At 42.4% G+C, this 15,210-nt stretch overlaps 1 protein-coding gene across 1 annotated transcript; it reads right to left on the bottom strand.

Annotated features, from left to right (window-relative positions):
- Positions 1–11,700: 11,700 nt before the first annotated feature.
- On the bottom strand, positions 11,701–14,140 carry LOC147092591 (putative G protein-coupled receptor 139). Its single transcript, XM_085975741.1, has 2 exons — positions 14,033–14,140; positions 11,701–13,287 (listed from the first exon to the last, which is right to left on the bottom strand). Exons 1-2 carry the CDS (start codon positions 14,100–14,102, stop codon positions 12,329–12,331), a joined length of 1,029 nt encoding a protein of 342 aa, XP_085831867.1. The 5' UTR covers positions 14,103–14,140; the 3' UTR covers positions 11,701–12,328.
- Between the last annotated feature and the right edge of the window lie 1,070 nt (positions 14,141–15,210).

The raw sequence follows: 15,210 nt of genomic DNA, 5'->3' as shown, positions 1-15,210 counted from the left end.
TTCCACATCATCAGAGCTAATATCCTTCCTTACTATTGTGTTAATCTCCTCTTTTACCAGCAATCCTACCCCACTTCCTTTCCTGATTATAGAATAGACCTGGATGTTGAATTCCCACCCTTGGTCACCCTGGAGCCATGTCTCCATAATTTCCAATTACATCATATCCGTTTACATCAATGTGCACAGCAAATTCATCTACCTTATTACGAATGCACCTCACATTAAGAGACAAGGCCTTCAGGCTTGTTTTTTTTTAACATTCTCAGTCCTTTTAGAATTATTATTTACTGTAGCCCTGCTTGATTTACACACTTTATTTCTCTGCCTTCCACTTTTGCTTTTCTCCTTCCAGACTTTTATTTCTGTCCCTACTTCCCTTTCCTCTGTCTCCCTGCACAGGTTTCAACCCTCTGCCATTTTACTTTAAACCCTCCCCAACAGCAGTAGCAAACTCTCCCTCGAGGACATCGGTCCCTGCCCCGCCCCGGTGCAAACTGTCCAGTTTGTACTGGTCCCACCTCCCCCAGTTCCAGTATCCCAGGAATTTGAATCCCTCCTCCTTGCACCATTATTCTAGCCACGTATTCATCTGAAATATCCTTCTATTAAAACTATTAGTAGTGGGGTTCTAATTCATTGGATATTCAGACTCATGCCATAAACACTCGGACACCTAGTCTGAAGAATACGCTTTGGACCGGGTCTCACAGGGTAACTTTGTTCAGTATTAATTACTGTTCTCGTTCATATTGTACAGAGAGAGAGAAACAAACAGATAGACAGACAAGGACAGAGGGACATACATATAGAGATTAAGAAGGTGATATGGAAGAGAATGAGAGAACGAGAGAAGCATATGGAGAGACTGGGAGGGCCACAGGACAGACGAAAACAGACAGATAAAGACAGCAGAGAGAGACTGATAGAGACAGATAGACCGAGAAAGATAATTACAGACAAGGAAGAATGAGAATTGGAATAAAGATAGAAAGGAGAGAGAAATGGAATGAGGTGGAGATACGACTGCTGAAAAGTGGCAGAATCAAGAAGGTGTGAATAATGGTTTGGAGGTGAGGGACTGATGTCCAGAAACAGAGGGAGAACTGGGATAGAAAAATTACAGAACGTTAGCTGGATAGAAATAACATGTAACTGAGAAACGGTACAACAATGGAAAGCTTATTGGAAAGAGCTGATTGAGGGAAAAGTAAACAGAGAAAGAGAGTCATCTATAGAGAGAGACAAAAACAGAGAGTCAGAGAGTGACAGAAGAGAGAAACAGATGGAGAGGGGGAGAGAGAGTCAGAAGGAGGGAGGGACAGAGCGAGACAGGCAGAGAGAGTCAGAGAGTGAGACAGAGCGACAGAGAGTCACAAGTAGCCAGGGGTGAAATTTAAAGGTAGACAGGACTGAGACAGAAAAACAGAAAGAGACAGAGACCGACAGAAGGACAGATGGGATAGAGAGAGAGAGCCAGAGAGACATAGGATAGAGACACAACTGCGTTGCCCATTTCAGAGCAGAACTTGCTGGCAAAGAGGTGATGCAGATGTTGCCTGGAACGTCGGGCTTTCTTTGGCTCGTGGCTCAGATGTGTTCATCGGGTCTATAGGTGTCTTATCACCAATTGAAAAACAGTTGGATTTCGGGGCTTCCCAATGCGTAGTTTACACATTTCCTGGTAACCAAAAAATATGTATTTCGTGCAAAAATTGTGTGATTCGCTGATTTAATTTTCGAATCTGGAGTTCTCTTCACGGTATTGCTACAGTCTCTGAAATTTACAACAATGGGGAAGGCTTTAAAAGAGAAAACAATATAGTGGCATTTATATTTTGACATACTCTAGATTGTTAAAATATTATGATTTCTCATTCAACTTTGCTGTATCCAAAGCGAAGATGTAGTGACAGGTTCTGGCTACAAGGCGGCTCTGTCAATGGGGTTGCTGATGTCTCCCATCTCAGTTGTCACCTTGTATTCAAGGAATAACATATCCATTACCGAGTGATCAGCAGCACCAAGGGAAAATTTAAGTTATTTGTTACGTTGTTTTTTCAATTCGGATGTGAGCACCACTGGCAATGCCAGACTTTATTGCCCATCACTAGTTTTCCTTGAGAATGTGGTGGTGACTCGTCTTCTTGAAGCGCTGTAGTCCATGAGGTGCATTTACTCCACAATGCTGTTTGATAGGGAGTTCCAGGATTTTGAACCGGCGATGATGCCAAAATGATTATATATTTCCACGTCAACATGGTGTGTTCATTACAATGGAAATTGTAGATGATGGTGTTCCAATGCAGCTGCTGCCCTGTTCCTATATGCAAGATGTCGCGAGTTGGGCAGATGCTGTCGAATTAGCCTTAGCGTTTTGCTGTTGTGCATCTTGTAGATGTTACATACTGAAGCCTCAGTGCACCAGTGCTGGAGAGAGTGACTGTTTGTGGATGGGGTGCCCTTGAAGCGGACTGCTTGTTCTGGATTGTGTCGAGTTTCTTCAGTATTGTTGGAGCTGCATCCATGCAGGCAAGTGGAGAGTAATCCGTCACACTCCTGACTTCTCTCTTATGGGTGTTGGATAGATATTGGGGAGTCAGGAGCTGAGTTATTCGCCGCAGAATACCCAGCCTCGCACCTGACTTGTAGTCACAGAATTTATCAAGCTGCTCCGGTTAAATTTCTGATCACTTGTGACCCCTAGGATATTGGTTGTGGGGGATTCGACGATGGCAATGCCATTGAATGTCAAAGAGCAGTGGTTATCACTTTTGGAGGTAGTCATTGCCTGGCATTATTTGGCGTGAATGGCATTTGTCAATTATCAGCCCAAGCTTGGATGTTGTCCAGGGCATGCTGTATGTGGGCATGCACTGCTTCTTTAACTGCGCAATAGCGAATGCAACACTGCGAAATCTTCAGCGAAAATATGCTTAGTCTGATATTATACCAGTGCGAAGGTCATTGAAGAAGCATCTGAAGATGCTTGGGCCTAGGACACTGCGCTGTGGAACTTCTGCAGCTTTGTCATGGGACTGAGATTATTGGCCTGCAACAACCGCTCTCTGCTAGGCAAGATTTTAGCCAGTGGAGAGTTTTCACAATCATCTTCATCGAATTCAGTTTTGTTTGGCTTTCTTACTGCCGCACTCGGTCTAATGCTTCATTGTTATCAAGAGCAGTCATTCTCACCTCACCTCTGGAATTTATATATGTTATCTATGTTTGGACAAAGGACGTAATGAGGTCTGGAGCTGAGTGGTCCTGGTGGAACATAATCTGAGAATCGGTGAGCAATTATTGGTGAGTAATTGCAGCTTGATGGCACTATCGACACCTTCCATCACTTTGCAGATGGTTGAGAGTCAGCTGATATGGCGATAAATGGCCGGACTGGATTTTTAAAAATGTGAAATGTTAGCAGGAGTAGGCCATTCGAGGCTGCTCAGGCATTCAATAAGATCAGGCTTTGTAACAATTTGATGCAACCGAATGGTTTGCTAGACCATTTTTGAAAGAGTCAAACACCTGGCTTTGGGTCTTGAGTCAAATATATAGGCCAGACCAGGAAAGAACTGCAAATTTCCTTCTCTTAAGGGCATTAGTGATCCAGTTGCGCTTTTACAACATTCTGTTAGCTTTCATGGTCACCATTACGTAAAACTAGCTTTATATTCTCGATTATTTGGGGGGATTTGAATTCACATCTAGCAAGATCATCAGTCGAGGCCAAGGGAATCCTACTCCAGTAACATAACCACCATGCTACCGCACCTGTAACTGTAAGGTCAGATTGCCAGTGGTGATCCCAATACTAATATTGCTGGTGGTGATCCCAATACTAACTTTGCTGGTGGTGATCCCAATCCTAACATTCCTGGTGGTGATCCCACTACTAACATTGCTGGTGGTGATCCCAATACTAACATTGCTGGTGGTGATCCCAATACTAACATTGCTGGTGGTGATCCCACTACTAACATTGCTGGTGAGCTCCCACTACTAACATTGCTGCTGGTGATCCCACTACTAACATCGCTGGTGGTGATCCCAATACTAACATCACTGCTGGTGATCCCAATCCTAACATTGCTGGTGGTGATCCCAATACAAAACTTGTTGGTGGTGATCCCACTACTAACATTGCTGGTGGTGATCCCAATACTAACATTGCTGGTGGTGATCCCACTACTAACATTGCTGGTGGTGATCCCACTACTAACATTGCTGGTGGTGATCCCAATACTAACATTGCTGGTGGTGATCCCACTACTAACATTGCTGGTGGGCTCCCACTACTAACATTGCTGCTGGTGATCCCACTACTAACATTGCTGGTGATCCCACTACTAACATTGCTGCTGGTGATCCCACTACTAACATCGCTGGTGGTGATCCCAATACTAACATCACTGCAGGTGATCCCAATACTAACAACGCTGGTGGTGATCCCACTACTAACATTGCTGGTAGTGATACCAATACTAACATTGCTGGTGGTGATCCCACTACTAACATTGCAGGTGTTGATTCCACTACTAACATTGCTGGGTGAATATCCCGAAATTATCTTTAACTGTTGTGTCGTTGTTCTAACATTATATGTGGTTGTGGAGTAACACCTCCCAAACTAGCGAACTCTACCACCTAGAAGGACAAGGGCAGCAAGCGCATGGAAACAACACCACCTCCAAGTTCCCCTACAACTCACACACCATCCTGACTTGGAAATATTTCACTGATCATTCAGTGTCGATGAGTCAAAATCCTTGAACTCCCTCCTTAACAGCCTTGTGAGAGTAGCTTCAGCACATGGAGTTCAGCCGTTCAAGAAGACGGTTCACCACCACCTTCTCAGGGGCAACTTGGGAGGGGCAATAAATGCTGGTCTTGCCAGCGAAATTAAAATACTGGCCAAACCGAGTAAAGGCAACATATTTCCTTCACTGAAGGACATCAGTGAACCAGTTAGGTTTATATAACAATCCAGTAGCTTCATCGTCAACTTTAATCATGTTATTTTTTTCTGATTTATTTAATTAACTGAATTCAAATTCAGCAAATTGCCATCTGTGCGATTTGAGCTGTCGTCGCAGGATAATTAGCCCATGTTTCTGGATTACTGTGTCAAAAACTTAACTACCATGCTAAAGTAATCTGTTACTGTTACTGAAAACATTGTTGTTTTCAATACTTGACTATCCTCATTCATTAATATCACCCAGTCCATCGACTTTACCAATCATTTATATATCCCAGTCCATAAACTTTTCAACCCATTGACAGATCATCGTCCATTGACTGTCCCAATCCATTGATATGACCTAGTCCATTGACTTTCACAATCCATTGATATGAACCAGTCCATTGACTTTCCCAATCCACTGAACCTTCAATAGGCCTTTGATAAATTACCACAGAGTACACGTGTGACTGAGTTCAGATCATGTGGAGACAGGGGCAAACAGCAGAATGGAAAGCTAACTGTCGACACAGCAGAAAACAGAGAGTGGGGGATAAAGGAATTTACTCAGACTGGCAGCAGATGGAAAGTGATGTCATACAGGGATCGGTGCAGGGACCACAGCTGTTCACCATTTACACACGTTGTTTGGACTCGAGAATCTGAAGTACAATATTAAAATTTGCATTTAACTCCGAATTGGAAGGTATACTTAAACTGAGAGGCAGGTGGAGAAAGCAGTTAAATAAAGTTTACGGGATACTGGGCAGCATAAAAAGGATTAATAGTGTACAAAACCATGTAAATTATGATGAACCTGTATAAAACACTGGTTCGGCCTCAACTGGAGTATAATTCCTAATTCTGTGCACCACACTTTCAGAAGGATGTGAAGGCCTTAGAGAGCGTGCAGAACTGATTTACGAGAATGATTCCAGGGATGAGGAACTTCAGTTACATGGATAGTCTGGAGAAGCTGGGATTGTCCTCCTTAGAGCACAGAAGATTGAGAGGAGACGTGATAGAGATGTGCCAACTCATGAGGGGTCAGGACAGAGTAGATAGAGAAAAACTGTTTACATTGGCAAAAGGGTTGAGAACCAGAAGACACAGATTAAGGTAATTGTCAGAAGAACCAAAGGCGACATGAGGAGATACTTTTTACTCAGCAAGTGTTTAGGATCTGGAATGCAATTCCTGAAAGGGTGGTGCGAGCAGACTCAATCACAGCTTTCAAAATGGAGTTGGATATGTTTCTCCAGGATAAAAAAGTGCAGGTCTCCGGGGAAAGGGCTTGGGAGTTGAACGAGCTGAAGTGCTCTTGCAGTGGCTCTACGGGCCGAATGGCATTCTTCCATAAGAACATAAGAAACAGGGGCAGGACTAGGACATTTAGACTTTCGAGCCGGCTCCGCCATTTAGTAAGATTCTACCACATTTCCACTTCTGTAACCATTCTATGATTCTATAATTCTGAGGAAGATAGCAATAACATACAATAAAATGGTAACAAACTTGCAGGATGTGAGTGTAAATGGCCAACTAATTTCAGTATAAGAATGTGAAGTGCTGTATTTTGGTAGCAGTAATAAGGAGGCCAAATACTCCGATAGAAAAGTTATAATAAACTTGTATAGACACTTGGTTAGTCCACCCTTGGTGAACTGTGCACAGATTGGACTCCATCTTACTAAAAATGATATTGAGGCCTTGGCGAAGGTGCAAACAGACTGGGCTTGCGGCAGGTGGTGAGACAAGCAACACGAGGGGAAACCTACTTGACTGAGACGTTATAACTTTCTGGAACAACTGAACAGGCAGGGATTATTTTCCCTAGAAAAGAGAAGGCTGAGGTGTGACCAAATAAAGGTTCTAAAATTATGAGTTGCAGACGTAGAGAACATGTTTCAACTTCTGGGGGTTATCCGAAAATAGGGGTGATAAATAAAGTGAGTCACTAATAAATAAGAACTGAATTCAGGATTAACTTCTTTATCCAGAGAGTGTTAAGAATGTGGAAGTCGCAACCACACGGAGTATGTTGAGGCGAATAGCATTAATGCATCACAAAGGGAGATGGAAAAGTATCGGCTAGCAGTCAGAACCCTAGCTCCTTGTGCGGGGATGTCATTTCATATAATAACATTGAAAATTGTTGAAGGTCTGGAGTCTGGCTTCTGGAGTTTGACATCTGGAGTGTGGCGTCCGGAGTCACTGATAACGCGTTGAGGCTTTGCAGTGATCAAATGATAAGCCGTTGTTCTTGTAATCCGCAGAGTGCGGGATGCTCCCCCATTCTTGCTTGTGTTGGTTTTGAATATTTTAGGTGATCATTTCGCTGCAAGCCTGCAAGGCCAATTTACCCTTTCTGGGGTGCAGTGCAATAAGCCGAAAGAAGCATAGCAGGTGGGGTCTAATCAAAGCTCGAAACAAATCAAGCATAACTTGCTCCACTTTGTATTCCAGCCCGCTTGAGATAAATGTCCGCATTCCTTTAGCCTTTTTGACTGGGCCACGAGCACGTTATTTAACAAACATTGGCGCGGATTCTCCGGGGCTTTTGACCCAAATGTTCAGAGTTTCCGCATGTAATGTGCATGCGCGATAACCCGAAACTCGAGATCTGTCAAGGTTTTGCTTCACAGAGCATGCGCATCTGCAGGAAATGTAAATTCGCTGGCACGGAGTTGGGCTCTTTGTGCAACTAGTGTATAATGAATGCCCATCAAACACAAACAGGAACAAGCATGTGTAATGCCTTGTTTTACCAGGATAAGTGTGTAAATATATATTTAAATATTTTTAAAATCAGTTAACCATATAACACCTTTAAAATTAGTTTCTTATTTTTGGCCCCTTGAAAATGTTTACAGTTATTTTTCAAAGCAATTAATTTTTATTTTAAATGGTTAATTAAATTGTATATTAATTCATTTTGGACATGTGATGATTTATTTTCAGAGATGTGAAAGTGTGTTTTTTGGGATTCCTATTATGCTTATGAGGAGTCCGTACGTAAGTGGGATCCCAATAAGCATAATGGAAATCACCCTTTTTGATTGGGTGGACCGGCCCACATGATCTCAGGAACGGTTACGTACCGCATGCACCCCTGGGATATGTGGGCCTTTACTCAGGGATCCGCCTGCAGGCCCAGGAGCGGGAGTCTTCGAAGGGAGGGAGGCACCAGGTAGGTGCGGACTTTACTTGCAGTTCAGACCTCATTAAATACAATGGGATCTTGCGTGCTACTCACGACGTTTATTTTTTTAGCGAATTTGTAGTAAAGTAGAATGTTTGTAAGTGAGATTTCCTAGTGATATTGTAGTTATAGGACGAGTCTGCTTTGGATGATATGTTGGCTGAAGACATAGGCTGTTAGGTTTTGAATTAATATATAATGTAAACCACTGAATCTGTTGAAATATAGTTGACTACACCACCAGCACTTTAATTATATTTTCCGTATTAACGATTGTATTTGGATGCAGTTGGAACTAAAATATCTGCCTGCTGCCTGACTCCTGCCTTAAATATTGTGGGTCGTCTGAATCGAGATGAATGAGAATATGCTTCTTACACAGAACTGTCCGCAACTGATGAGCATATTCCCCAGAAGTTGGATGTCATCCGAATTGGCCGAGCGCAGGCTCCACGGGGACCTGAAACCATTGTATTTTGGCTTTTGGAGAATGTCAACGTCAAGTGGAACCTTAGAGTGACGGCTAAAGTGGACTCTTAATCACAGTTAGTAAATGGAGCCCATTCACAATTAAATTACAAAGGGATCAGTGTAAGGTTTTCAATAAGACTCTTGAACATTGGCGTGAGTTGCTATAGATTTATTAAGCACATATTGAATGCAATAGTATTTAAGTATACAATTAACTAGGAATTAGCACCACACCTGATATTGGTTGGGTGGTGAGCTTCTTAGGCTCCTACCAAACCAAATATTCATTAAAACTGCCAGTTTTCATGCATTTTTCTCATTCCCTGTACTTGACAATCCACACAATCCTGCCTTACAAGATTATATCACATTTTAAATAAAAATCCATCTAAAGCTAATTTAATTGACATATGATCGATAGTTTTACTCTTCTTCGATAATATTCGAATTGTACCAACTGATATATTTAGTAGTAAGTCTGTCTTTGTTTCTGTATCTATTGTACTAATTGGAAATGGTGATGGATTGCCCGGATGTTTTCCTTTGCAGAAGTGTCTTCCCACACCGTTAGCAAATGTTTAAAGGTCCCTGAAATTGATTAATCTGTTTTCAATGTCATGAGTTTAATTAAATCGCTTATGACTTCATCCTGAAACTGGCCATTGCTGCAGCGTCAGTGCTGGCCCAATAGCCCAGTGGTACTTGACGCAGATTTATACTTCACTGCATAACGGGAAGAGACTAATGGTTAACATTACTACAGTAGATAGACAAACCAATACAGTATAGCATTAGAAGAATTTCGGATGGTCTGATTAACCATTTCCTTACATGCTCCCTTTGTTGGCGTGAACATATTTAAGGTCAACACTAAACAATTTTTCATCAACATCATATATCTATCTCGACCTATTCTATGGTACAGAAAGCTGCACCTTGATTTTACATATACTCTCGCTCACCAGAGCCACATCAGCCACGTCATGTACTGGTGTCATCAACGTGACTGACCATGCCTTGGGATCCAATCTTCATCAAGCATATCACCTGCTGTTTCCTTTATGCACGACATGTCACTTCTGCACACTCAGCGATTCCAAAGATTATGCCATGCGAGAAATTGAATACAAGTCAACCCTTTGATATCTGGCTATCATATCGAAGGACCAGGTGTGTGGGGGTGTTTGATTAGAATCTCCCCCTGCATGGTCCTGATGTTTCGGATAGTGACCAAGCTATCAAATACATTCTACTCATTGTTCAGTATAAAAAAGGACACAGCCATTTCCAATAAAAAGTGAACAATTATCCATCTTAACTACACTTACCTGACTTTCACTAGATTGTGATTTGATAGCAGATTGATGTATCTCGGCGAATGGTACCGAGGTGATTTAAGTTAAGAAGGGCTTTAAATGTATAGATAGAAACAGACTGCTTCCATTAGTTGAGGATCAAGAGCTAACGGCCAGAGATACATATTTTCTGATCGGAGGCCACCTGCGTGCGGAGAACTCCGATCAGTAAATATCTACGAACTTACCTGAGGGATCCCAAGGCGCCTACACTTCCAATCCTGGGCCTCTCCAAACACCAAGTGTGCAGGGCCCACCTTTCTCAGAGGCGCAGGAAGTTCGCAATCGTCCCTGGGATCAAGTGGGCCAGGCCAGCCAATAGAAGAAGGGAATCTCACTTGATGCACTTGACAGATAGACCTGTCAAATACATGAATGGAGATCACCCCAAAAACACAGTAAAGCTTTAAATGCATTTAAAAACACCATCCCCTTTTTAAACTAAGTTGATATTGCAATAAATTAAATATTTTAAACAAACATTTATTTTTTGAAAAAAGTAAAGTTTTTTATGGTGCTAACAATAAACTAACTTACTTTCAAAAGTATTTTTAAATGATTAATGAGTGAAAAAAACATTTCAACTCTTTTCCTGGTAAAAGCAGGCCTTTCGCCTGCTTTTATCAAGATTCAGAAATCTAAAGGTTTTCTGCGGGCGGAGGGTCTCCAGAAAGCGGAATTCTCTGCCCGCGGATGCCGTTTTACAGGGCAGGCAGAGGATCTGTCAAGAGAATCCTTGGCAGATCGGAATTGCCGGTTTTCAGCGCATGCGCTGTGCATGCCTGAAACCGGTATTTCCGATGTCCCTACAGGTGCTTCCACGGCGGCTACAGACCCAAGGGATCTGAATATCCGGTGCAATATATGTTAGAGATTTAGAACAAAAGGTAGTAGGAACCACTTTACACGGTGAGTTGTGAGACTGGAAATAACGGAGGCAGAAATTATGTCAGTATTGAAGTTTAATGTATGTAGATGAATGAGTAACAATAGGTTGAAGTGATGCTGACACCGGTCGGGTAAATTGGATAGAACTAATTACTGGGGTGGAGTGTAAACGCCGACAAGGACTGGTTGGAACTTATGGACTGTGCCCCTGTTATAAAATTCCAACATTGTGATGAACAATTGAGATTTCAAGTAAATATCTTTGAAAAAAGGTGGCTAATGTCACACTGACGAGTCAAGTTCCTACTGTCTCCAGCATTAGACACTGATCAGGAGGCAGGGGCCCGTTCTATTGGTCCAGGAGACACAGGGGGCGGAGTCTGACGGGGAGACCAGCGCCTGCAACATTCACACCGAAATTACAGAATTACAAATATCCACCATTGTAACACCCGTATTTTCCGATCGCAGGCCTCCCACGGGCGGAGGTCTGCGATCTGGAAACATCTACGCCCTTAGCTGAGTGCTACCGGGATGCACAAGCTTCCACTCCGTGGCCTCTCCAAACTCCAAATGCGCAGGACCCACCTATCCCTTAGACGCATGTAGCTCGCAGTGTCCCTGCGATTACATGGGCCATGGGGAGCCAATCAAAGAAGGGAGTATCCCTTCATAAACATTACCGGAAGACCTGTCAAATATATGAATGGAGATCATCCCAAAAACATAGTAAAACTTTAAATACATTTTAAAAAATCATATTTTTTAAATGACTTGAAATAACAATAACTTATGTATTTTAAACAAAAATTTAATATTTTGGTAAAAATAACGGAAGTTTTTTACTTGGCTAAAATAACGTTTCCTTTTTTTTGTATTTGTAATGATAAATCAGTGAAATATTTTTGTTTTATTTTTTCAACGCTTACTCTTGTAAAAGCAGGCTTTACTCCTGCTTTTATCAGGCGTAAGAATTATAAGGGTTTTCTGCGGGCGGAGGGTCTCCAAGAAGCGGAACTATCCGCCCGCAGAGGCCCTTCTCCAGGGCAGCCGGAGGATCTGTCAAGACCATTCTTGACAGAACGATTGGTTTTCATCGCGTGCGCTGTGCATGCCTGAAACCAGCATTTCCGATGTCCCTACGGGTGGGTACACAGCGCGGAAACTTTATATATTAATTAAACTGTGGCGACTCTTTCCTTTGCCTGCGGTGTGTGTCAGTTAAAGCTGACGCCTACATGTTCTACTCCACAGCTGAAGTTCAATCATGAGTGTTCTCTTTGAATCTTGAGCGGGAAGTGCGCTGTTTTATGAGAACTCGATTATGTTCACCCGAGCAGAGCAGCAGACATCAAACACAAGGCATAAAGTGGGAGAAATGTTTTATGTTACCTGTTCATTCCCACAACAACAAACGATTTTCGTCCTAACTGAGAGATGGCTATTCTACAATAGATTGCAGTTTGTAATTGAACTCTTGTTAGGACAGGAAGCTTTGATTTTACATTTCATTCTTTTACCAATAAATGTCCAAGGAATTTTCATCACCTGCTTCAGCTCTTCCCTGAATTTAGTTTGAGTTGCTGCATAAATGCACGTGTTTGTACAGGAACTCAAATACAAAAGCATATATCCGGTTTCAGCAGCAACATAGGCAGGGGCTGCATAATCGCCTTTGTAATGCACGGTGCTTGTCACTCTGGTAGTTACAAAACTAACGACATTTGTCAGCCACAGCAGTATAAAACTTCCCGATACACTGAACAGTAAAGTGATGGATTTCCTTCGGTTCTCCATCTCTGGATCGCTCTGATTCTCACTGCTGTGACCCCGGAGACCCCTGCGGGCTCTACTGACCACTAAAATACGTCTGACTGTCAAACCATTAAAAAGTAATATCAAAGCAAAGGCAAACGAAGCAAAACAAATGCTTTGTAACCAGGAAAACGCCACACCTAAAGGCGAAGAAAAAAACGCCACTCTGGAGCGGCAACCCGAGGGAACATTGTTAATGACTCGATCAGATTCATATGCAAAACAAAAAGGGAGGCTCTGTAAACAGATCAGGACAGATACCGTTGTTATAACCGCGGCCGCAGTTCTCACTGTGCAATACTTGGTTTTTAACTTCTCAGTACATATAGCTACAAATCGGTCAAATGTGAACGAGACTGTAAACCACACCGACACATACAGGGCGACACATTGCACGTACATAATGATCTTACAAACGACAGTGTAGTACAGGAATGGATGTGCCAAGTGATAACGTAAAATGCGGTTCACAAATATATTGATGATCATGACCATTAGATCAGCTGTTGCCATGGCCACCATGTAGACAGAGATACACTTGGAAAGGCCGCAGTTTCCTCGGGAGAGAATCACGATTGTCAGTAGGTTCGCTGTGAGAAAGAGGGAGAAAAGATCAGTAATGGGGACACTCGGATACATCTCACAGGTTATTGTGGGGAAAGGTTCAGATCCGACCCTACTTAGGGTCATAGACACTGATTATTCTCATTAATATAAGCGAGTGTCCTCAACATTTTATTTAAAGTAATGAAATCATTGAACATTCAAAATAGAGGAAGTGAAAATCCACCGTCCCTCCAGCAAACTTCAGTCACGTATTAAATTTTATTCCACGGCAATTAATGGAAAGATATAATTCAAATAAAATATTCAGCTGAGACAAAAGCTTTCAATTTATGTCTAACCACTGCCGAGAGGATGGGAACACATTACCGAGCTGCAATTATTTCTGAAAATATTGTTCAAAGTCCCCTGTTTTGTGGAGGTGTCTGCAGTCCGAGGAATTATCAACTTAATTTAGATAGGGAAGAACGGTACAAATGAGGAGATTACTATGGGCACTGAACAAAACTTTCGTTAATGAATTATGAGCTTTTGGAGGTGCCGGGGAATCAGCCTCGCCCTCCCTCAGTATAGGGAGGAATACTGAGCTCCCGGTGCAAACCACCTACCGAGGAGAACAGCGCCTCAGCGGCTGCGCGGACCTCTGCCATTCCCGCATTATATTCATTGCTTATCCCGGTCTCTGCAATGAGGATATTATCGGAATCTGTTACATAATCATTAAAAGTGAGATCGTCAACAGCTATTAGGCAACAAGAGACATTGACTTACCGGGAACACCGAAGGCTGCGAGAATATGGTAATAAATGTCCCTTATCTGTAGAATTGCTGGCCGTGCCATTTGTTTGACGATTTGTGTGGATTCTGCCCAGCTGTACGATTTCGTCTGCAGTATATCTGAAGTCAGTAAATGCTCCCAATTTATAGAACAATCCGTGCCCGATGAGGTAATCTGGTTACACAATAAGTGGCTTCATTCTCAGTCACTTAACAAACAAGGGGCGATTATATCTTCAGTGCGCCCATGGGGAAATTGAACAGCTCAGTCCATGAAACTCCGCCCATTAAAATCAATGAACGGAAAGTAATACCAGCGGGAATGTGCTCTGTGCATGCCTCGTGATCCCTACAGGGACCATCCCTCCCGAACATTGCGTTAGGATCTTGGAGTCTCAAATTAATTCGGTGAAATCTTCACTCATCCAGCACATAATTAAAGTTTGTTTTTTACTGTTATAATGGCTGATGATGAATCGGCTCTAGCATTACTGGTGGAGACATTACAATAACATTTCTGGTGGTGACCCTACTCTAACATTACTGGTGGTGACACAACTCTAATATTACTGTTGGTGACCCTACTCTAACATTACTGGTCGTGACACAACTCTAATATTACTGTTGGTGACTACTCTATCATTACTATTATAGGTGGTGACGATACGCTAGTATTACTAATGATGATATAACACTAATATTACTGGTAAAGACGCTACTCTAACATTATTGGTGGTGACTCTACTCTAACATTACTGGTGTTGGCCCTACGTTAACATTACTGCTGGTGACCCGACACTAACAAAACTGCCGGTGACCCTACTTTAACATTACTGGTGGTGACCCTACGCTAACATAACTGGTGGTAACTGTACTCTAACATTATTGGTGGTGACACTACAGTACCATTACTGGTGGCAACTCTAATCTAACTTTACTGATGGTGACCATACTGTAACTTTACTGGTGGTGACCATACTCTAACCTTATTGGTTGAGACCCTATTCTAACATTTCTGGTGTTGTCTATACACTATCATTACTGGTGGGGACACTAATCTAACATTACTGCTGGTGACCCTACAGTAACAATACTGGTGGTGACTCCTCTCTAACATTACTGGTGGTGACTCCTCTCTAAAATCACTGATGGTAGCTCAACTCCAAAACTAT

The sequence above is a fragment of the Somniosus microcephalus genome, unplaced genomic scaffold (assembly GCF_052327205.1).
Source record: "Somniosus microcephalus isolate GS21.2 unplaced genomic scaffold, FLI_Smic_1.0 unresolved_chr2, whole genome shotgun sequence".
Taxonomy (NCBI): Eukaryota; Metazoa; Chordata; class Chondrichthyes; order Squaliformes; family Somniosidae; genus Somniosus; species Somniosus microcephalus.
Note: the sequence above shows the minus strand (reverse complement) of the source record. Positions and strands in the feature narration are given on the sequence as shown.

Bases quoted from the DNA above. Each gene is read 5' to 3' on its own strand.
- LOC147092591 (XM_085975741.1), bottom strand. From the start codon at position 14,102: ATGGCACGGCCAGCAATTCTACAGATAAGGGACATTTATTACCATATT. The intron at 13,288-14,032 runs GTAAGTCAATGT...TCTTTCTCACAG, and splicing joins CGCAGCCTTCGGTGTTCCCG to CGAACCTACTGACAATCGTG.